This window comes from Chlamydomonas reinhardtii, chromosome 12, assembly GCF_000002595.2.
Source record: "Chlamydomonas reinhardtii strain CC-503 cw92 mt+ chromosome 12, whole genome shotgun sequence".
Lineage (NCBI taxonomy): Eukaryota > Viridiplantae > Chlorophyta > Chlorophyceae > Chlamydomonadales > Chlamydomonadaceae > Chlamydomonas > Chlamydomonas reinhardtii.
Genome location: NC_057015.1, coordinates 8,432,705 through 8,454,557, shown reverse-complemented (window position 1 = coordinate 8,454,557; position 21,853 = coordinate 8,432,705). Strand labels below are relative to the sequence as shown.

At 63.9% G+C, this 21,853-nt stretch overlaps 6 protein-coding genes across 7 annotated transcripts; 3 read left to right on the top strand and 3 right to left on the bottom strand.

The window, feature by feature from the left end:
• Positions 1 to 2: 2 nt before the first annotated feature.
• CHLRE_12g548250v5 (uncharacterized protein) lies at positions 3 to 3,064 on the bottom strand. Of its 2 annotated transcripts, none has more exons than XM_043068925.1 (7): positions 2,920 to 3,064; positions 2,784 to 2,845; positions 2,406 to 2,547; positions 2,083 to 2,156; positions 1,747 to 1,917; positions 1,101 to 1,335; positions 3 to 853 (listed from the first exon to the last, which is right to left on the bottom strand). In XM_043068925.1, the coding sequence occupies exons 1-7, from the start codon at positions 3,020 to 3,022 to the stop codon at positions 189 to 191; spliced, it is 1,452 nt and encodes a 483-aa protein (XP_042919055.1). In that variant the 5' UTR covers positions 3,023 to 3,064; the 3' UTR covers positions 3 to 188. The 2 variants fall into 2 exon arrangements, with proteins under 2 accessions (XP_042919055.1, XP_042919056.1); XM_043068926.1 differs by having other exon boundaries at positions 3 to 850.
• A 100-nt stretch (positions 3,065 to 3,164) lies between these two features.
• Positions 3,165 to 4,790, top strand: CHLRE_12g548300v5 (uncharacterized protein). The gene is made up of 4 exons (XM_043068927.1): positions 3,165 to 3,304; positions 3,377 to 3,540; positions 3,712 to 3,865; positions 4,091 to 4,790. Exons 1-4 carry the CDS (start codon positions 3,281 to 3,283, stop codon positions 4,202 to 4,204), a joined length of 456 nt encoding a protein of 151 aa, XP_042919054.1. The 5' UTR covers positions 3,165 to 3,280; the 3' UTR covers positions 4,205 to 4,790.
• Positions 4,791 to 4,844: 54 nt separating this feature from the next.
• On the top strand, positions 4,845 to 9,370 carry CHLRE_12g548350v5 (uncharacterized protein). Its single transcript, XM_043068928.1, has 10 exons — positions 4,845 to 4,982; positions 5,297 to 5,350; positions 5,508 to 5,594; positions 5,770 to 5,845; positions 6,194 to 6,344; positions 6,490 to 6,670; positions 6,884 to 6,976; positions 7,330 to 7,523; positions 7,845 to 8,140; positions 8,384 to 9,370. The coding sequence occupies exons 3-10, from the start codon at positions 5,556 to 5,558 to the stop codon at positions 8,554 to 8,556; spliced, it is 1,203 nt and encodes a 400-aa protein (XP_042919053.1). The 5' UTR covers positions 4,845 to 4,982; positions 5,297 to 5,350; positions 5,508 to 5,555; the 3' UTR covers positions 8,557 to 9,370.
• A 2-nt stretch (positions 9,371 to 9,372) lies between these two features.
• CHLRE_12g548391v5 (uncharacterized protein) lies at positions 9,373 to 10,694 on the bottom strand. Its single transcript, XM_043068929.1, has one exon. The coding sequence runs from the start codon at positions 10,274 to 10,276 to the stop codon at positions 10,058 to 10,060; it is 219 nt and encodes a 72-aa protein (XP_042919052.1). The 5' UTR covers positions 10,277 to 10,694; the 3' UTR covers positions 9,373 to 10,057.
• Positions 10,695 to 10,991: 297 nt separating this feature from the next.
• On the top strand, positions 10,992 to 12,921 carry CHLRE_12g548400v5 (uncharacterized protein). Its single transcript, XM_001693935.2, has 4 exons — positions 10,992 to 11,081; positions 11,302 to 11,365; positions 11,607 to 11,926; positions 12,160 to 12,921. Exons 1-4 carry the CDS (start codon positions 11,022 to 11,024, stop codon positions 12,463 to 12,465), a joined length of 750 nt encoding a protein of 249 aa, XP_001693987.1. The 5' UTR covers positions 10,992 to 11,021; the 3' UTR covers positions 12,466 to 12,921.
• Positions 12,922 to 15,652: 2,731 nt separating this feature from the next.
• On the bottom strand, positions 15,653 to 21,424 carry CHLRE_12g548450v5 (uncharacterized protein). The gene is made up of 13 exons (XM_043068930.1): positions 21,270 to 21,424; positions 20,558 to 21,198; positions 20,306 to 20,395; positions 19,639 to 19,885; positions 19,258 to 19,476; positions 18,449 to 18,934; positions 18,198 to 18,246; positions 17,799 to 17,902; positions 17,473 to 17,556; positions 17,102 to 17,223; positions 16,689 to 16,871; positions 16,419 to 16,455; positions 15,653 to 16,116 (listed from the first exon to the last, which is right to left on the bottom strand). The coding sequence occupies exons 1-13, from the start codon at positions 21,324 to 21,326 to the stop codon at positions 15,934 to 15,936; spliced, it is 2,502 nt and encodes an 833-aa protein (XP_042919051.1). The 5' UTR covers positions 21,327 to 21,424; the 3' UTR covers positions 15,653 to 15,933.
• Between the last annotated feature and the right edge of the window lie 429 nt (positions 21,425 to 21,853).

The following is a 21,853-nucleotide window of genomic DNA, read 5'->3' as shown; positions in this document are numbered from 1 at the left end:
TCTAGTGTCCTGTCAGAGGGCCTGTATCACCCATGCCCGGCAACGCCATGCCCGCCAGTGCTCAGTGCCGCCCTGCCCAACTCCACTCGCTCACTTCAGCCGGCTGCATGCCGCCACTGCATACTGGCGGTGTAGTGCACCCCTGTCCCAATGGCGTCACCGCACCGTACCTGGCAGCCGCTACCGGGCTACCGGCTAGGTGGCGGCAGCGCGGCATACAGGCTGCCGCCGCCGCCGACTTTCGGCGGCGCCTTCCGCAGCCGGTCCACAAACTCGCGCAGCTGAGGCCGTACCTCATCCACGCCCGCCGTCGCGGCCCCACCCGCCCCGCCCGAGCCCCGCCGCTCCATAACCGCAGGCGCCGGCCGGCTGGAAGGCCGCGGCGACTGAGAGCCCCCCTCGCCGTGGCCCCGGTTCGTGTTCACGCCGCCCGGGCCGCTGCCAGCTGCCGCCGCCGCGTCATCTTCGTCCTCGTCGCCGTGGGCACCCGGGCCGCCGCCACTGGCCTCCCGCGTCAGGCTCGCGCCGCGGCCGCACCCCGGCCGGGGACTGCCCGGCGCCTTCCTCGGTGGCGGCGGCGCCATGCTCCCGCCGCCAGCGCCGCCGCCACCTTCACCCGCTACGCCAGGCTCCAGGCCTGCGCCATCCGCCCCGGGTCCGCCGCCGTTGCTGTTGTTGTCGCCCGGTCGTGCCGGCTTGGCAATGCGTACGACGGTGGTGGGCACGGCGGCGGCAAAGCGACCCTCCTCCGGCGCCGCCGCGCGCGGCCCCACTCGCACAAAGTCCTTGCCGTCCGTGAAGCCAATGACAGTCTCCAGCGCAGACCGCGGCGCACCGCCGCCACCGCCGCCTGCTAACCACACACGGTAAACATCAAGTCATGGAGTCAGCAGCGGGACTGCCAAGTCGCGGCGGCATGATGCGGCCAGGACCATGGCTCTAGTTGCGCATGGGGCATAACTGGAATAGAGTGCTGCTGTTGATACCGGTTAGGGTGGCGGCCGTAGTAGCAACACAACTAGAACGCACGCACCCCGCGATCCCCAAACCCATGGCAATGAGATTCCGGTCCCGGCCCTACCACACAGCCCAGGCCCTACCCGCAGCGGCCGAGTCGTCGTCGGCGAAAGATACTCGCGGCCGCTTCGGCGGCGGTGGCAGCATCAGCCCCGACCCTGGCGCCGTACCCGGGGCGGCTGCGTCACCCGCATCCCCACGGGCACAGTTCCCCGCCGCCGCCGCCGCCTTGCCGCCCAGCGGCGCCGCCAGCTTGTATCTGCGGGTGGAGGCGGCGAAGCGGACCTCCACACCAGGCACCAGCTCGGCGGGCTCGTTCTGGGAAGTAGGTAGCAGTCCAAGAATGGGAGGGGATGCAGGCAGGATTTGTCCACCGGAACAGGAGCAGGGGAAGGAAGGAAAAGGGGGGCTGCGGTGCACCGCAGCGGAGGCATGTGGGCCAACGCCGGATCCTGCTAGCCCCCGTAGGGCGCTACGCCTTTGTCAGAGCCAGGGAGGAATTCCGCTGGCCACTCGATATAAAGCAAGGCAACACAGAAGGCCGTGAGGAGCTCTGGTTTGCGCCCATGCCGTACCCTTACGTATCCCCTTTGCCCGCCTAGCGCCTCCCTACGCCTCCAGCCCCTCCCACCCCCCGCCAGCCCCTGCCAGCCCCCGCCAGCCCCCGCCAACTGCCCCCGGGCGACCTTTCCTGTTGGGCTCGGGCATGTAACGCGGCCAGCTGCGCACCTTGCCCAGGCGGCTGTCGCCCACCCAGGTGCCGTGTGTGGAGCCCAGGTCGGTGAGCAGCCAGGCGGCGCGGCCCGGGTGCCAGGCGGCGGTGGCGTGCTGGCGGCTGATGGAGGGGTGGTCCAGCACCACGTCCGCCAGCTCCGGCACACGGCCGAACACAGTCACCACCTGCGAGGTACGGGTGGCGTGGCGCGTGGCGTGGTGTGGCGTGGTGTGGCGTGGTGTGGCGTGGTGCGGTGTGATTTGGTGTGGTGTGGCGTGGTGCGCTCCGGCGGACGGGGAAGCAAGGCGGGTTAGATGTGAGAGGCGTCGTGTCAGCCTACGCACACCCACCTTGCCCAGTGCAATGTCCTGGATGACTGTCCCCTCCTTGTACACAAGCAGCCGCGACCCCGCCGGCGGCTCTCCTGCGGGCAGAGGCGCACGGAAAGGAAGTGAGGGAAACGGGCGCAGGATAGCACTGGCGGCTGAGGTACTGCGACTGAAGCTTTTGCTCTGTAGTCATGAAGTATGGGATCAGAAAGTATTGCAGCAGGGGCCAATCCGTGAGGGCAATCCTTCCAGCCACTAGCACTAGGCTGCTGGCGCGACTGCTTCCAGCTCCGGGGTTCAGAGGTGAACGCAGCGCGCCCATATCGCATGTACCCCACCCGCACCTGCCCATGACGGCACGGGGCACTTGGGGGGGCCGTCAGCGGTGGGAACCATTTCCACAGCTGGGGCGGAGGCGGCGCCCGGCAGGCGCGGCGGAGGCATGAGCCGGGTCGCCTCGGCCTGAACCTCAGCGGCTTTCCGTTCCTGCGCACATGCAAGTGGCAGCAGTCGTGTCAGGCGGCGCCAAGCAGACACGGAGCTGCGTGGGTCTGCGCCAGCTTCCAGCCGGGCATCTTCGGCGCGTGCACCATTTCCATACACCGTTGGCGAGGTGCGTGGCGGTGCGCGCACAGTTCTGTGTGAGCCTTCCCCAGAGGGCCGTCTCGTTCCCCCGGAGCGGGCACCAATCCCATCCCACGCTACGCCCCACGACGCCGTACCCGTTTGGAAGCTACAATTTCGATTTTGCCAAAGGTCTGAGCGCCATCCGTGCCGATTGTGTCTGCAGTTGGGCCGGCCCACGTTGTTTCGCTCACTCCACATGCCACATGGTGACCGCGAGCAACCACAACTCACTTCCGGACTTGACAAATGCAGCCAGCCCGCCTGCAGCAACACGCCCTTGTGGGGCTTTTCGTTTTGTGCAGGTATCATCGTCGGCGTCTGTCCACCGATCCATCGTAATAAAGATTGAGTAGTTTACGATTGCAAACTGTCCAGCCGGTGACTCGGTGAGTACAGTCACGACCATCCCATTCCAATGCGACTGCTTCAGCCTTTCCAATGCACTGCTTCTTCTATCTATAATATTTGAGCACTTAAGCCCAATCAAGTCAACACTACTCTGGACTACGCTATCTGCCCAAGCTTTGGCAACGCTGCGAGTCTCCAGCAACTTGTAAACTCACTCCTCCATTGTATCAAATAAACAACAAGAATGGTGGGCTCTCGACCGGAGGAGGTGCGTTGCGGACGCGCAAGTGGACAGCTGCGTGAAGCTGTCGTCTAAAGCTTGGCGCCGATGTGTGCGCAGGTAACGCTACCAACGCGTTTCATCTGCAAGACTGCACATTTAGTGGCTATCCTCGCGGTGCTCTTCGACGTGGGCGCTCTTGTCAGCGGCATGCTCCAAATTGACCCGAACAGCCCCTCCACAAGCAAAGCGGACCTAGACCACTATGATTCGACCAAGTCGCAGTGAGTAAGGCTGCTTTGGTGTACATTTGATGTCGCTCCGGGCGTGCTTAACGCATTTTTAACACGCGGGTGCCGGTGGGTGGCTGGGCGGGTGGAGGCTCCGGGTACCCTCGGCCCCTTGAACGCCGCTTTCAAGTGGCCCCGCTGACCGTACCCCGTGGCCGCCTGCAGAATATCGGGACTGTGTTACGGAGCCATTGCCTGCTTCGGTATTGAGTATATCACCCTCTTCCTCGGGATATCCATGTTCTTCCCGGTTGCCATGTCGCTAAACATTCTGGCTCATTTTACCGGCACCATCCTCATATGCCTGTGGTACACAGACGTGAGTTGGGGAGGGGCCGACCGGTGCCTGTGGCGGCTCAGTGCTGCCCTCTGTGCAGGACTCAGTACCAGTGGGAGGCTTGCAAGACTGGTGGACCGGGAGGGGCACCGGCGCACAGCGATGCATGCTAGGAGACTCTGAGCGCTCAACCGCCGCTTGGTGATACTCCTCGGGCGCCTCGAGCTATAAATGCTGTGCACTTGCGTTATGATGGCCCACACACAGAACTGGAACTTCGACTCCTTCGTGGCGTTCTTCGTAGTGTTCAACGCATTACCAGCGCTGTTGGAGGTCCTGATGCTGGTCTTCGTCACCAAGTTCAGCTTCCTTAAGTACTGAGGCTCTACAAGATGGGTCTCATTTGTGTGTAGAAATGGATAAGGCGCGGTGGTGGCGGGGCGGTCTTGGGCGCTTGCATCGGGGGCGCTGTGATGACGTGGGCCGCACCCACAGCTCAGGTGGCGGGTGGCCCCGACCAACATCTACTTGTGGGTGCAAGCATCTGCTCTGCGAGTGTTAATTGTGAACAGGCTGTGGCACCTCAATGTGTGAGCATAACACGAGTGGCTTGGCTTTGCTCGAGACCGCTAGAAGCGGACCGGTCATCCGATCCCACGGTCCTTGACAAGGTAGCAACTGGCTGGCGTTTTGGTGTGGCGTGACGGAAGAGGGAGTGCCAAAGGCTTTGGCTGCAGGATGATGACAGCGTGATGACTGACGCTTATGTCGTCCAATGCATAAGAACGTATGAGGTTTAGGTGTCCTGATTACGGGCGCTCTGACGAAGGGGGTCAGCGTGCCTGCGGGCGTGGCGTGCCACAGTGGTGGCGTACCAAATACCAGCCTGGCGATGGCGTTGCCCGGTTGACACACGTATGCATTGCACAGTATCATACTGAAGTAAGCAATGTAACTGGTCAAATTCAACATGTCTCCAGAGAGCACTGCAAAACGGCAAACTGCAGACCATGCACGGCCCCAAAAGCGAGCCAAGCCCAGTGGGCCCACTTTCGAGCGAGGATCGGACTTATCTCCTGAGAAGTGCGTAAAATGCCTTCTCAAGCTGCCGCAGCGCTTCACGCCAGGCGCATTGCAGTCGAACCGTGTCGGGCTTTTGGTAAGCCTTACTTACATACATGGAAGTGAAGTGAATGAAACGAGCTATCTCATCCAGCTACGTGTTTGGGCTTCCTTTTGTCAAGTTGCATGCCATTCCTGGCGGCGAAGACTCCTTGGGGCTCGCTGGCAGGTCCATCCTGTACTCTACAGCGGGCCACATGAAGCTATGAGTCAACCGACGGGCAGCACAGCGGAAAGAGCCACACGTTGTCTGAGCGAGTGGGCACTTGTGTGCCCCTGTGCATGCGCCTGTGCGTGCCCCTGCCTCGCCTTGAACCACCGCATATTGCGCTCTCCTCGTCCCCCCTCCAGGTCAACGGCGACATCGTTACTGCCTACGTGTCCAATGCGCAGCATACGTATGAGGTGCGCATGTGTTTAGGCCGGGGCCAACTGCGTCACGAGTTCTGTCCGCCCCTGCGTCACGAGACTGTCCGCCCCTGCCGCACCCGCCAGCCCGTGTCGTCGCCCACTGCTCCATGCCCGCTGCGCCAACCCACATGGCACATCATGCGACCCACAGGTCGATCTGGGCCCCATCTTTGCGCCCGGGGCCGTTGGCGACGTGGCGATGGGCAAGGAGGGCGTGCTGGTGCCGCAGGCAGCACAGGTGGGAGCTCTGGCGGGCTCCGGCACTGGTGGGGACGTGGGTAGCGGGTTGCGAGGGCATTAGTGGCAGCGCCCGGAAAACTTGTGCCGCCACACATAGATAGCGTCATATCGCTGCATATAACTTGACCTTACGCCGCGGGTCGACCCGTGTGCGGCTGCGGCTGCGGCTTCAGGTGGGGCACACCCGGCAGCTGGACGCGCTGTGTGGCATGGCGGCGGAGGTGCAGAGCCTGGCCTCGTGCGTGCAGGGTGCGTGGTTGGGGGGTGCTGGTCGGGAAGGCCCGAAGGTCCGGGAGGGCGTAGCCGGTAGTAGGGAGGGGCTTGAAGGTCAAAGGAGGTCACACAGGGCCGGGGACCGGGTCTGGGGTTGGGGCAAACACTCTTGAGGTCGCGATGATCGTGTGATCGTTTGTCAACGCGGTACACCATGCCGTGCTCACCACTGTATCGCCCTCATGCTGTCACCCTCATGCTGTTGGCCCCACGCCATGTTGTGTGTCCGCCATGCTGTCGCCTGCCATGTGTGTACCCGTACCAGTATGCTGTTGATCCGACCACACCGTGCTCATGTGGGCTCGCGCACTTCCTATGTCACAGCCGGTCACCACCTGCTGGCAGTGACGGACGCGCTGGGCAACGCGCGGATACTGGCCACACCCCTGCACCCCGGCGCGGCGGAGGAGCCGGCAGGCGGCGCCGAGGGGGCGTCGGGGCGGCACGTGCTGCAGCTGCCGGCGCGGTCTCGCGGGTGCGTGGCGAGGCGTGCGGTGGCGGGGGTGTGCGGGAGGTTACAGGGGCACCCGAGGACACGTGTACTGTCCACGTGCCTGCTGGTGAGGGCTGGCGCCCAGTGTGCTGTTCGTGTCTGTGGGCCATCTGGTTTATACACGCAGGGAGTGCGGGTGGACGGGCCTGGTGATGAGGCCAGTGGCGCCGGAGGCGGCCGGCCCCCAGGACGGCGCGTCTGCCGGCGGTGCGCTGCCGGAGCTGGAGGTGGCTGTGGCTCGGCAGCTGCCTCGGGACGTGTGCGTGTACCGGGGCGGGGAGCTGGTGCGGAGCTTCAACACGGCGCAGGTTGGGGCCGGATGTGGGGATGGAGGCGGGAAGGGGTGTGGAGGGCCGGGGTGGCCATACCCCGTACAGCTGTGCATAGTCTGCGGCCTGGCCAGGGTAGGGAGTTACGTGCATTGCCGGCAGTGCGCTTGCAGCTTGATTGCGCCATATTCGCGTGCACACTGTTGACTCATGTCTTCGCTTCTGAAACAGTTATGCCCCAATCGTTCGCAGGGCCCCACGGCGCTTACATACCTCCCGCCGGGCCCATTCGGCGGCTGTGCGGACGCGGCGACGGGGCTGCTGGCTGTGGCGGAGGAGCACCAGGTACGCGGCGGGGCGGGGCGTCGCGGCCGGGGTGAGGCGGCCCCACGGTCTGGGGACAGGGGGCAGGGGTGCAAGGTACTGGGCGCAAGGCAGCATGGCATGCGTGAGTGTGTGTGGCGCCTTAGGTGCTGTAGTGTGCTTGCAGCTGGGACAGACATTGCGCTAGCTGCCGGGCACAGCAGACGGCGGTCAGTTGCAATACATCGTAGACTCCATTTTGCAGTGCAGCCGGCACGGCAGGCCCGGGCACAGTCATGCGGCGGCTCCATGTGAAGGCTGGCTTCACTGGAGACTGACAGGAACTGATGTGGACTGACGTGCACGTTGACGGAGACTGCGGGGATTGTGTGCAGGTGGCGCTGTGGGACGTGCGGCAGGGCGAGCGCGGCGGCTGCGTGCAGCGGGTCAACGCCTACAACGGCGGCTGGCCGCTGTACGGCCTGGCCTGGGTGGCGGGCGCCGTACGGGACGAGGCGGGCGGGCCGGCCACGGGGCTGCTGGCGGTCACGGGCGCGGAGCGGTCCGTGGTGATGCTGGAGCCGCGGAAGTGGGTCGCGCGGGGGGAGGTTGCTGGGGTTGGGGGCGGGAGGGTAATCGATTCCAAGCCAAGGTGCGGGATCGGATGGGTGGTCAGGATGGACCGAAAGGGGAATGGGACTGGGTGCAGTGTGTGGTACATGGTACGTGTGCGGGACGCAGATACGGAACGGTAGGCGCGGTTACTGGTGGCGACCGTGCTGACGGGTACTCACACTGGTGAATGGTGGTGTGTGGTGCGTGGCCACAACCCCGCGCTTGCACATTGTCCCCGCACCTTCCGTGCTCACCTCCGGCCACCGGTCTGCCGGCCACCGCCCGCCACACACAGATGGCACATTGCCACCAAGTGGCCGGGCTGCGTCAAGTACCCTGCCACCCACTTGGTGCCCTCCGCCGCCGCGCCCGGCCACGTCTACGTCGCTGGCCTCGACTATGAGTGCGCAGCCGGCCGCTGGGATGGCAGCAGTGGCGGCGCCGCTGGAAACGCCAACAGCAGCAGCGGCGGCCACGGACGCGCCGTGCTGCCGCCGCAGCTGCAGGCGCGGCAGCAGGCGCAGGAGGCAGCGGCGGGCGCGGGCGCGGCGGCGGCGGTGATGGATGATGTTGAGGGCGGCGGGAGGGCAGGTGAGCGGGCAAGAAGCTTGCCTTACCAGCATCTGTCTTTTTGGCGGTCCTCAGCCAGCGCACCGGTATATGGTTGTGTGTACTAACGTCAAACGCTTAGCTCGTTTGCTTGTCTGTGTCTGCTAAATTCCTCTCTCGCCCCCATCCTCTGAGCTGCTTATCCCTTGCACATGTCGCATGCTGTCAGCCACCACCGCCCCAACCCCCCACCCCGGTCTTGCCGCGCCCTCCCCTCTCCTGCAGGCCTGTCATTCCGAGGCGACAGCAAGTGGCTGGGTCTGGCGCACGCCGTGCTGCCGGCATCAGCATCGGCGTCGGCATCGGCTGGTGGCGGGGGCGGGCGGTGTCGGGACCTGCTGGCGGCGCTGAGCCTGTCGGGGAATCTGTTTGTGCTCACGGCGAGTGCAGCGGACTGAGCGACAGCGGATTGCGCGACGGCGAACTGGGCAGTAGCGGGTGGTGGCAGCGGGCGGTGAAGTGCGGCGGACTGAGGGTTAGGGCTGAGCGGATGGCGGCTGAAGATTGTGCGGCGCGTTGCAACTTGCAAGCAAGCCGGCAGCGAGCGGGGGCCCCTCGGAGCCAGGGCCATTGGTTGAGTGCACGGCAGGCTGCCCTACTCCAGTAGACTGGTGTGCAGAGTCGGGAGGTGGCCTGTACACCAGTCCTGCGGATGCCCGTTCCGGTTGCAAGGCGTGTGTTGAGGCTTGGCGGACCAACCCGAAGGCCCTGCACTGGCCCCTCCTTGCCGCGCGCGCTGGGGCGCAACGGCCCTGCGGGCAGCGGAGCATTTGGTGGCGCATGAGGCATCACGGCAGGAAGAGAGAAGTGGACAGCGAGGGTTGGCTGCTGTTCTGCACCGTAAGTTTTTGGTGTGCTCCTCCTGCTGAAGCTGATGGGCTTCGAGCGGCCGACCAAGCTGCAGCGGCCGCCATGGCCGCCGGCGGCGGCGGGGCCGGGCTGAGAGCCTGAACGGCGCTAGCAGGGCGTGGGGCTGAGGGTGCACGTGTCGATTGGCGGCGAGTGACGTGACTAGTTTGTTAGCTGCGGGTTAGCACGGACTGTGCACCCCACCCAACCGGCCACGTCCGGATTTGCGGGGATGCCAAAGGCCCCCAACATAGAGGCGTGTGCTTAGTAGGCGCCCGCGTCAAGGTGGCTGGGTTGATAACGACCCGGGAGGGGAGGGCTCAGCCCTTTTCCTGCCTCCCTAAGGCAGCCACCTCCTTGTTGAAAGCCGCAGTCATTCCCCGCCCAGCTGTCTGTGTCCACTTGTCCATCCTTTCGTCCGCTCAGCTGCAGCGCGCCCCTGCTACTGCCTGTTGCAGCCTCAGAGTTCAGAGGTGGCTCATACCTACACCGGGGCCTCCAGCCCGATGGTGATGGCGCAACGCTAGGTCACGTACGGCCCACGCACCTGCCGCTTTCCCCGGCATCTTTGGTGATCGACGTTCACTCCCAACCAAATACGGCACTCTTATAAACGGTGCGGTAAAGAAACGAACGCGTACGATGGCAGAAGAGCTTGTCGGTGCTAGCAGGCATCACAGAACTGTCCTGTCCCAAGCGTTGCCAAGGTAATGCCAACACGCCCGAGCTCCTTCACGGACCGCTTCGGTCACCGTGCACGGCCCAACTTGCTTGGTGGTCCACTCACGCGTTTAGGCTTTCGCTGACGCCCTCATGACGTTCCTGCACTAGGACAGGGCAATTGTTGCTTGTCCTGCTTGCCGTACTCCTGACCATTTGCCCTCTTGCATGACAGAAGCCCCAGCCCGGGGGAGCTGCCCCAGCCTCCCTCACCCCCGCACCTCTTGACAACGTCAAGCAAGCACCATAACGCAGAACGGTCTGGTCCAGCATAGCAACATCCCACAACCAATGGCTTCAGCTCGAGCCCCTGGCCCAGCCGACGAACGTTCAAGCAGGCAGGCCCTGGGCAGGCCCCGAGAGGCCACCATCGACCGAGCTTTTACCCTTTCCTGCCAGCGTCAGCAAAACTGGCCGTGAAGCATGACACGCCGCCTGGCTCGTTCGCCTTTTCACCCAAGATCCCACTGCCTCCCCCTCAAGTCGCGAGCCCCCCAGGCGAGCGTCGCCACGCGCGACATCACACCTTGCGTGCTTGCTTGCGAGCATAGCAAGCGCTGACGCAGTGGCCGCGCGCTCCAAGTAAGTCAAGTGCCGGCAATTTTACGCGCACATGAGACGAGCGCCCAGCCGAGAGCCGTGGCATGACTACCCCAGGCACAAAGGATTCCACTAGCACCAAGGTATCCTATCACTTGTGAGTGCGAGCTCCACCCATTTTAAACTACCAGAGCAGCGACCATATGGTCGCCTTCCGCGGACTTGCGGCACGCGCTTGCAGAGTCCGTCACTCCTCGCATTGCAGCCGCATACTAGCGGTTCCATCGAGACCTATTGCCTTTGAGGGCCCTGCCGAGGCCCACTTGCCACCGTCAGCAGAGCGCGCGCGAAAAGCGACTCGGCTCGCTGCTTTCGGTTAGCAACTCGTTCTACGCGCCTATGCGCTTACTCTGCCGGTCCTGTTTCCTGTACTCACAAGTGACTTTGAACCGCTGTGTTAAGCTTGTAAGCTAAGCACGACGTGTGTTCTGCAAGGAGCATGCACCTGCCGCGCCGGTCGCGCGCGGCCATCCAGACTCTCCGGCCCTGTGGCCAGCTTGTTTACAGATTCTTCGTAGATTGATTGTGCTGGCAGCACGCGCCAGCGACTGCCGAGCTCGATCTGACCGAGCTCCGATCCGCCTTCGGGGGCCCCTCCCTGGAGCAGATCGGGTGTCCGGGCCGTTTAAATACAGACGGGTCGCCGTGCCTTCCAGTGCAGTTTACTCCTTCTGTCCACTACACTCATATCAAAATGGCCGCCATCATGAAGTCCGCTGTTCGCAGCTCCGTGCGCCCCACCGTCAGCGGCCGGGTGAGTTCAGCGCGCGCACATGCCGAGTTCAGCGACTCGCTTCGTCCCTTGGCGCCGGCGCTTGTCCAGATCCTCCCGCCATCTGGCGCGAGGATGCCTGTGTGTAGTCCACTTGCCTCTCAGCTGAAGGATCGGGCGTGCCGCGAGTTCGCTAGCCCGTGTCGAAAGTTCCTCGCGAGCTTGTTGCTAACGCCTTGCCTTCCTGCTCCGCTTTTGACAGTCCGCCCGCGTGGTGCCCCGCGCTGCCATCGAGTGGTACGGCCCCGACCGCCCGAAGTTCCTGGGTGAGTTTGTTTCTGTCGTGACCTTCGCATCTAGGGTTCTCGTAAGACCTTCCGCAGCCGGTTGGGTTGAATTAACGGCGTACATTGATGCTTATGTTGCATTTGACGGCCCAGCGCCAGCGCTAAGTGCTTCTGCTTGCGCAAGGATCCGGTTGCACGTTGTCGGCTTTCTTCGCCTTTCGCGATCTTCTTTTGAGCCCGCCCCTGCCCTGTTCCTGGTGCATTGGTGATACCACCACAGGCCCCTTCTCGGAGGGCGACACCCCCGCCTACCTGACTGGCGAGTTCCCCGGCGACTACGGCTGGGACACCGCCGGTCTGTCGGCTGACCCGGAGACCTTCAAGCGCTACCGCGAGTTGGAGCTGATCCACGCCCGCTGGGCCATGCTGGGCGCTCTGGGCTGCATCACCCCCGAGCTGCTGGCCAAGAACGGCATCCCGTTCGGTGAGGCTGTCTGGTTCAAGGCCGGCGCCCAGATCTTCGCTGAGGGCGGCCTGAACTACCTCGGCAACGAGAACCTGATCCACGCCCAGTCCATCATCGCCACCCTGGCCTTCCAGGTGAGCAGCAGCGCCTTGTGGGGTTTAGGGCCGTGGGTGGGGTGGGGCTTGCTGCCCAGGGTGCTTCGGTCAGGGCGGTCACTGGGGCCCGCGCACGCTAAGCAAACTTGCTAATGGGGTGTACGTGCATCTCAGCTTTGGCACGTGCAGCAAGGCATCCTCAGCTCTTGGCCATCCAGCTCCAGTCACTGACCGCACCCTGCCCGCACTCTGCCCCTTTCCTTCCCGATTAGGTTGTGGTGATGGGCCTGGCTGAGGCCTACCGCGCCAACGGTGGCCCCCTGGGCGAGGGCCTGGACCCCCTGCACCCCGGTGGTGCCTTCGACCCCCTGGGCCTGGCTGACGACCCCGACACCTTCGCTGAGCTGAAGGTGAAGGAGATCAAGAACGGCCGCCTGGCTATGTTCTCCATGTTCGGCTTCTTCGTCCAGGCCATCGTGACCGGCAAGGGCCCCATCCAGAACCTGGACGACCACCTGGCCAACCCCACCGCCGTGAACGCGTTCGCCTACGCCACCAAGTTCACCCCCTCGGCCTAAACTCTGCTTGCCTCGAGGCCTTCTTGACTTGAGTGAGCTACAGAGCTAGCGCTGCGGCTGTTGATATGCATGTTAGTGGAGTGCCTGGCAGGGACTGCCGGTGAATCAAGTGGAGTAGGTGTGCTGCTTGAGAGCTAACATGTACCAATAACCGAAGTTGCGCGCCGCGGACGTGCGGTTGCGCGTTGTTTTCTCGGTATGTACTCTCACTGATTGGCGAGCCGCCCCAACGGCCGACAGCGTTGGGTGGCCCCGCCTGTACTATGGTTTACGGGTGTTTGTGAGCTGGTGGTTTGTTGCGTCGCGCAGCGGTAATTGTTTTTCCGGAATGAAGCGGGGTAACCCGCGGAGGAGGCCCAAACACATACCCATACAGGGACATGGGTTCTCGACAATGACACGAAGGACGCAAGCACACGCGCTGCTTTGCGCGGCTCGGTGTAACACGTCTTGGATTGATGATGGAGCGTCTCCGTTCTCTCATGGGATGGGTTTCGGCTAGCTACGGGCTTTGATCAGCAATGTGCAACACTCGAACCAGCTGCAGCAGTTTAGTACGATGAAAGTCGGGCGGGGCAGTGTAGTAGGACAGTCGGTAAAAGACACATCTAGATACTTGTGTGTCATAGAACTTCCGTGTTCCGCCCACAGGCAGAGAACTTCACCAAGATGCCCCCCGACATACACGGCAACCTCTCTGCCCTGCTGATGAATGCGGATGTTGCAGAGGGAACAATCCCAGCACCCGAAGACGCCGAGCCATCACATGCTACCAGGGCCCAACTTGACTCCACCAACCCCAACTGTGCTGCAAACCCTCCCGCGGTCATGGTCCGTGTGACCAGGGGGGGGGGGGTAGAAAGCTCAGATTCTTACCCCATGCTCAATATTACAGAGCTTTAGGAGAGCATTATGCATGTGCTTTTTAAGGATGCGAATTACAATTGAAGGGACAGACCGACAAGCGGGGGCACACCGTACCCACGCCGCGAGGGACCGTCTCCGGCCCAGAGAGAAACACCCACCCCCTGGTTGACTGCCGACCTTCATAGCGTTACGCGCATGAGTCGAAGCCAAGCCGAAGCCCGCCAAAGCCCCACCGCCACGTAACACCCCTCATCTCGTTTAGGTCTTTTGGCGGCAGCACCAACGCAAAACAAGGCACGACAGGCCAGTGGTCTGCCGACAGCCCCATCAAACGCAAGCACCACACAAATATCACGTCCGAAGACGATGGCTGGCGTCAGAGACATTTTGGCCCGAAGGCCCATGTCTGATAGTCTGAGCCGAGGCACAACTGAACCGGAAGCCAAGCCGAAACACCACCAAGCCACAGCACACCACAGCCCCTCGCAAAGGGCGCACCACCCGCCATCCGTCCAACCAACGACCCAGGCCGACCCTCCACACAAGCCCCAGCGGCACTCGGAGACGAGAAGAGCCAACAGTCGCCCGGGCGCCCGGGCAACAGCCGCCCGTGCACACACACCCCAAACCCCCAACTTTTTAAGGGGGTGTCTGGTGAGGAAGTTCTGGGCCGCCGAAGTTGGGGGGTCGGTCGTCGTCCTGGGTGTGTGATGGGACAGTGTCAAGGCAGGTTGGTAAAGTCCCGTAGGGTGCAGCTGATTCCCAGAACCCAGCAGATGACAAACAATTTGCAACGGCAGGGCAGGAGTACGCGGCCGGTCGGTCCTCGTCCTGGGTAAAAGGGGGATCCATTCTCAAAAGTTGGGGCGGGCGCATCTTTGCAGCGGGCTCATCTTTTCAGTAGGGTTGTTGGGCCATAATTTTACAGGTGTGCGCGACAAAATGCACGGTGTTGGGGGGCAATCGTGCCTGCTCAACCGGGTTTCGGGAGCCCATCCTGGCGGATTTCGGGAAGCGCCCCACAAGCAGAACTAGGGGCCAAACGCAGCACTACGATGTTGATATGTGCACGTTACGCCGTAATAAACACAAACAAAGCGTGGGAAGGCTGAGTTGCGCGTCCGGGGGTGGACATGTCGGCACATGTCCCCACATTCGACACATGCGCACTGCCACGGCTGGGCTCTCTAGCGCTGGTGCGCATGAATTTGCGTCTAACAAGGCTGCCGATGCACACTGTGCAACCGTCACACGGCAGAGAGTTGAGCGCGGTGTGGGCTGGGTCAAGAGGATTTCAATGGATAGGATCCCGCGTGTAACCGAAGTCTCAGAACAGGACCGCTGATGGCACAGCGTGGTAGTGCTCGTCAAGAGGAGTCGATTGGCACCACTTCGTTATTAAATGAAGGGGCTTTAACCCCTAAACAACAAGGTTTTGTCCGTGGGAGGGGGGTCGGTCGTCCCCTCAACTCTCAAGAGAGGTCCCGGGGGATTTCGGGGCATGGGGTCTGGCACTTTGTTTCCTAAACCCCCCCCCTGGTGTGACTCCGCGCACAGTGATTCCTAGCCAAGCCTCAACCCGCCAGAGCCCCACCGCTGTGCCTCAAAGCCACAAGCCTAGGCACAGGAGTGCCGGGAATCGTCCAGGCCGCAGCACACACGCACAGCGCACGCACTAACCAGGGCGCAAGCGTCCAGGCACTAGAACGGTCGCCCACACGTGCACCCTGCCCACACACAAAGCCACGAACCACTCACAACCTCTCACGGCGACGGAGGCGGGGAATCAGCGTCATACGGCAAGCGCAATACCATGCCTTCACCAACAGCCCGAGAGATGAAAGGATGCGCAGACGGCACAGTGTCCCAACCCTGTGGCCTGATCCCCAAAGTCACAAACGTCTGGAGACGACCCCAAAAGTCAGCTACGATGGCAAGCCCAATGCTCAGCACCCTGCTATGGCTGCAAGTTGACGCGCCTGGACCCATTATGTTGTCAGATGCTCCGCTCGCAGGGGAGGCAGTCGCAGGCTAACCGCGGCTCCCTGCCCTTCGCCCCTCCCCGCGACGTGTTGTTTGTGGCTGGCACCCCCCACAAGACCCCACAGGCCCACATGCCCGTCCAGCGGCCGGAGTCTGGTTAGCAGTCTGTGCTGGCGAGCATATCACGGCACGGTGTGTGTTAGAATTGTAGAAATCGCCTGCGGGGTTTGGTTTGTTGCCTGCTGTGCTTTGCTGTGTTGTGCTTGGCAGCGGGACGTGGCTGGACCAGGCTGGACGCATGGCGGGCCGTGCCTGTCCAAACCGACCCCGGCTTTGTCCGAGAGATGAGGTAGACGCTTGCGGCCTCAGACTAGAGACGTGGCGTCGGCGCAGCACACTCTGGCAACCACATATCTTGTCATATGCAAAGTTCCGCCACCGCGTTGGGGCAGCCTCGCACGCCCCTACACGAGCCGCACGCGCTGTACCCCTCTGGACCCCCGGAACTCGGTGAGCAATCCGCCTCTGCGGCCCCCACAGCCTCCCATTCCCAGCGCCCCCATCCCCATTTCAGCCGCTACACATTCCTACAACTCACTCTGACCTCGCCCACCCGCCTCAGTCCTCCTCGTCACCCTCAACGCTGCCTCCATCTTCCCCTCCACCGCCCCATCCACCACCTCCTCCCGCGCCCATCCGATCCAGCGGCCTGCCCAGGTCTTGCAGGTGCGCTTCCAGGTCAGAAACACAGTGCCGCATCGCGTCGGCGCCCCACAGCGAGTGGTACACCAGCAGCGCCGCCTGTGCGCAGCACGTGGGCAGGGGCGGAGGTGTAAAGGCGTGGAGGCGTGGAAGGGTGGGGAGATGGAGGGATGGTGCCGACCTTGTGTGTACGTGCCGTGTGGTCATGTGTGTCCCATTCGGCGCGTCCATTCTGCAGCGCACTGCGCATGTGCACTGCGCACCTGTCCGTCATCCCTACAGCTCATCCCCAGTCAGGAGCCTCTTGTCCCTCACCCCACAGTCCAATGCGCTTACCACCCAGGTCCCACCCCCTTTCCTCCTCCCATCCCCACTTCCACGCCCTGTGCCAGCTCACGCACCTGTGAGTACACCAGTCGGGGCAGAGCGCCCAGGTACCTGCGGCGCCGCCAGAGCCAAGCCCGGGTAGGCGCGCGGCGGGATGGGGCACGCCGGCCGCTCAACACATGACTTGCAGCTTAGCGGGCGCGAGTACGGTAGTAGCAAAGCACGCACCTTCTGCACACACCTACGATCATGCAATGCACGCACGCCACGCGCCCCCGCTGGCTGCCCGCGCTCCCACTGTCATCACAGCCACAGCACGCGGCACCTGGCGGCCGCCAGCCCACCTGGCCGCAATGTCCCGGTTGGCCGCCACCGCCGCCTGCAGGCCGGGCGGGTCGGCCGCCGCCGCCTGCCGCGCCGCCGCCAGCGCCCTCAGCACGTCGTCCCGGTTCAGCCGCCCCGTCCAGTACTCCAGGTAGTGCGCCCCCGGGGTCAGCAGCCGATAGTACCACTCGACGTAGGGGGACCTGTGTTTAGAGGTACCGGTGTGGGTCTTTGGGTCTGGCTTCTCACTTTCACTCGGGATAATGAAAAATCGGCCCCCGCCCTGTACGTGGTTGGGCTCGATCGGACACATGCCCCGCCCTGCGTACCGGAATGAGCTGCCCGCTCCCCCCGCCCCTCCCATCTTTGATACACACCGTTCGCATGAATGGCTACCCCGCCGCCCCCCACAGCCGCCCCCCAGCCTCCGCACCTGCTCTTGAGCACGGCGCTGCTGCCCGCCAGGAGCGCCCCCAGGCGGCTGGAGGCGGTGTAGCCGTCAGCGGCCAGCAGGTAGCGCCAGCGGGCGTGGTCCGGCAGCGGCGTGGGCGGAGACTGGGGCGGGGAGGAGGGCACGGGGGCGGGGTGGGGCGGGGATGGAGCATGGGCGGGGTGGCATGGGTGGCAGCGTGGCGGTGCAAGGGGTTCGGAGGGCCGGCTTTGAGGGGTGGGAGGAAAGGAGAGGACTGCAACGACTAGATTTGATGGGTGCCCGGACGCGTGCAAGCCGCAGGCGTCCACCGTCCAACCTACGCCGCACCGCCACGCCGCCGCTCCTTTCCCCCGCTCGCCCCAGCAACTCACCGCGTCAATGTGCACCGGCGGCCCCAGGCCCTGCGCCGCGCCCAGCGGCCCCTGCCACGGCGCCGTCAGGCGCACCTCCAGGTCCTGTGTGGCCCCGTGTTGCAGCAGCGAGCGCACAATGGCGAGAGCGCGAGGACGCAGGCCAGTGTTTGTGGACCAGTGCATGCGTGTCCCCCGGATACCGTGGCATAAATTGAAGGGCAAGAAGTTATGTGTGATACATACGGGCACAACGTGTGAGCGCCACAGTGTACATTTGTGCATCCGGCCAGCGGATCCGGCTGCTGACCTGTCCATGACTCTCGCCTCCACGCACACACACGTACCTGCGGGTGCTGCGCCGCCAGGGCCGCAAGGTAGGGCCTAAGGCAGATGTCGCCGCCGTGGGCGTCATGGTAGCGGGGGCAGAAGGGCGCGCCGGAGAAGAAGGCTGTGGGTTGGGAGGCCGGACGGGTGTGGGTGGGGTTATGTGCCCGACCCCAACGAGTAAAGTTCCAATAGGAATCGTCGAGGTTGGGGCTTTGGTGCGGGGAGGGATGCGGGGTTGTCATGAATCGACGTGCGTTGCGGAGTGAATGTGTGATGGCCAGGTGGTGGATGGGACGCTTTGCAAGGCGCAGCGAAGCCGCCCAGTACCCCTACGTCAAAGGGCCCGTCCTGCAACCCACACCCGCATGGGTGGCCTGCGCAGGAGTCCAGCGGTGACCCACCACCCAGTCACCCACCCTTGTCGCTCGCCTCGGACCAGGGGTAGGAGTGGAGTGCGCGGGGCACCTGCGGGGCGCCCCGCAGGGGGTGGGGGAGGCAGCACGAGAGTGGGCGTGTGTACCGTGCACCCCTACACGCTAAGCAGGTGGGCTGGTTCCGGGTTCTAGATCTGGGGTAAAACGGTCTCATGGACTGCAACATCCTGCCGGCCCGCCGCCCGAAACCGCGGCTGTGCTGCCCTTGGCCTGCACCCCCGCATGCGGCTCACCACCACCATAGTGGGTAGCATCAGATCTAGATCCATATCACCCCGCTGCCGCATTCGGTCCAGCTCCGCTACAGCCGCCGCCGCCATGTCTCCGGACTGCGCCGCCGCCGCGCCCGCCGCGGCTGCCGCAGCGTCGTCGTCGGCGCCACCGCCGCCAGGAAGCGCCTCCACCGCCTCCACCGCCGCGCCCGCGGCGCCGGCCATACTCTTGCCGACGTGGCCTCGCAGCCAGCTCTGTAGCGCCGGCAGTTTCAAGGGGTCGTCTAGCTCCGGGCGGCTCAAGAAGGCTGCTACAGCCTCCGCTACCGCATCCGCCAGGCTGCTACTGCTATTGCTGCTATTGCTACCACTGCTGCTTGAGGCGGCGGCGGCTACAGCCTCCGGCGGCGGCGGCGGCTGGATGGTGCCACCGCCCGCCTTGCGCCCCAGGCTGGTGGGCGTGTCGGCGGGCGCCCACCAGGGCAGTTCGTACGACGGCCACCATTTCTGTTGGCGTACGCCGTAGGTGCATTTGCAGGTGAGGATGGTGGCGGAAGGCGGGAAGAAAGAGAAGGAGGGTGGGTGGCATGCAGCCAGGCGGTCAGGGGCAGGTCGGGCTGACACACACGTCCACACACGCATGCACTGTGCATGTGTTCCCTCACGCACATGACGAACGCAACACAAGTGCTGGAACTCAACACCGTACCCTCCTCCCGGGCACACCCCTCACTACCATGAACTGCCTCCTGCCCCCGCTCTCACGGCATGGAATGGCCCACCGCGCCCGCTCACCCACCCACCCACCCAACAACCCGACCACGGCTCACGATGAGTGACAGCAGCGGCGCCCTGCTGCTGCGGCCGAAGCGCTGCATGTTGTCTGCCGCGTTCACCAGAAACAGCATGTCAGGCAGTGCTGCGGCGGGGGCGGCTTTGCTGTCGCTGCTCCTGCCGCTACCGCCGCCACCACTGGCACTACCGCCGCCACCACTGGCCGCTGCGACCTTGCCCAGGAAGCGACTGAGTCGCCTGCTCAGCACCGACAGCTGCAATGGCGTGGAGGTGCATAGCTGAGGAGCCCAGGAGAGCACCAGGAATGAGCAGGCGGGAGGAGGACGAAGGGGCAGGAGAGAGAACGGGTTGCATGCCGTGCTGCAACGCCCTTGTGCACCCTCCACCCATGTCCACCCCTCCAGCTGCCCCCACACCTGCTTGTGGCAGAAGTCGCACGACCCCAGCGGCGCCGGCTCCAGCGGCGGCCAGGCATGCCGCACACGACCGCTGGCGTTCAGGCGCACAGCTGCAGGCGCCGCCGCCGCGCCCAGGGGCGGCATCAGGAAGTGCCAGGACAGGGCCGGCAGGGTCGTGCCAGTGCCTCTAGTTGTGTTTGTGTGGGTGTTTGTGTTGTCCCCGGGCGTATTGCGCAGCAGCACCAGGCGCAAGTTGTCTGGTGCGCTGTTGTTGTGAAAGACAGAAAAGGGAGTGGGGGAGGCCGGGAAGTGGAAAGTAGGGAAGGAAGAGCGAAACCGCGAGTGGGGAGGTGGGATTGGGCCGGAAGTCGGAGGCTGCGGCCACGCACAGACGGCGTTCTCCACCGCACCCCTGTCTACACAGGCCTGAGCTCCCACCGCGACCGCTTCGCCCCGACCCGATGTGCGCCGCACGGTCGGGCTCATTCACCCGCACCCCGGCTCCGGGGTCTTCCTCACTTTCGCTGCCCCCCCCCCTCCACACAGCTACACACTCCAAACCCCACATTCGCCAAAGCGAGCATCACCAGCCCCGCACGGCAACGCATGCCAGGCCTCTGCACTGTCCTCTTCCCGGATGCTCCTTAAACAAACACGCATGCACCCCGCCCCACAGGCCACTCACGCGGCCGCCAGCTGCGCCGCCGTGTGTGCCAGGTCGGCACACGTGAGCCGCTTGCGCCGCCAGTAGGCGACCTCGGGCCCCAGCGCCGCCCTGCGGTGGGCAGCAGCAACAGCAGCAGCAGTGGCTTATTGTATCAGGTTTGTCCAGTGAAGATGCCATTTGCACACAAAAAAGTGCCTGCTGGCATCGTCGTGCCCTCCCACACCTCCTCCCCACGCCCTGCCCTCCCCACATTCGCCCCAAGAAACTCACATGAGCAAGGGCTGCAGGTCTGCCACCACTCGCCGCCAGTCGTACCGCAGCCGTGTTGATGTAACGACCGAGGGCCCGCCCCCGCCCCTGTCCCTGGCCCCGCCCCCGCCCTGCGCCTGCCCTTGTGCGAACACGTCTGCGCGGCCTCCGCCGCCTCCGTTGCCACCGCCCCCGGTTCTGCCGCCTGCGTTCCCGCCTCTGCCTCCCCCGGGTTCGCCGCCTTTGCCGCGGTCTGCCCCCTCAGCCCAGCGCTCCCGCTGATCAAGCTGTTGCTGCTGCTGCTGCCGCAGCCGCCGCCGGCGCTCCGCATCTAAAGACATCGGATCAATGTCGCCAGTCTCCGTTACCACTGTGTCGGCGGCTGCGGCCTGGCCTTGCATCCCATGCTGAGACACAGCCACACCCTCCGGTCTGTCCTTCCCTTGCAGAGGCTTTGGATGCTGGTGTGTTGGTGTGGGCTCCGTTGCTGCGGCTGTGTGCTGCGGACCCTCGCCCGCCAGCCCCCATCCTGCTGTCAGGGGCTCCCCCAGATCCTTCGGGCCACCAGCAGCGCCAGACCTGCTCAATCCCGATGAGGGGACCCTGGTTTGCGAGTCCCGGTGCGCTGTGCCCCCCGCAAAGGCGCGAACGACAGGGACGACCTGCGGCGACCCCGTTTCCCCCCGAGGTTTTCGGCAACGACCGTTTGTAATACATTGCGCTCTTCACTTACCAGCAACACAAGCGCAACGCCCTTCAAGCCGAAATGGTCGGGAGCTGCGAAGCCCATATCATGACAATTTGCCCCAAGACGGCAAGAGTTGGGTCAAACTGACGGAGCTTCGACTACATGCTTGCTTGTGGCTGTGATGTGAACTCTATGCAACGTCAAATCTGCGGGGGCAACATGTCGACTGGACTATCTTGAAGGTTTTCCCCGGTCTTTCCCTCTTGCCCCCCAACCCATGCCACCAAAACCCGACCCTCTCCCATTAAGGCTAGATACAGCCGTCAAAAGCTCTGCCTGAAGCCCATCCATAGCTTTTGACCAGACTCCCATTGTCGTCCGAGCATTGCCCACGGCAGATGCCCAACGCAGTGCCAGACGCCAATTGGAGAATGCAGTTGACGGCATTGGAGCATTGAGAGCTACGCATGAATGTCCCTACATCTACGTCCACAATCGCCGGCACTCTGCAGCACACCACGTCGCGGCCTGTGCAACGAGGACGGGAGGGGGCCCCCGAGTGTGTCCCTTGCTGGAATATGTCATCATCCCCCAAACTAGGTATCTGTAAATCATCTTTAATAAGTGCC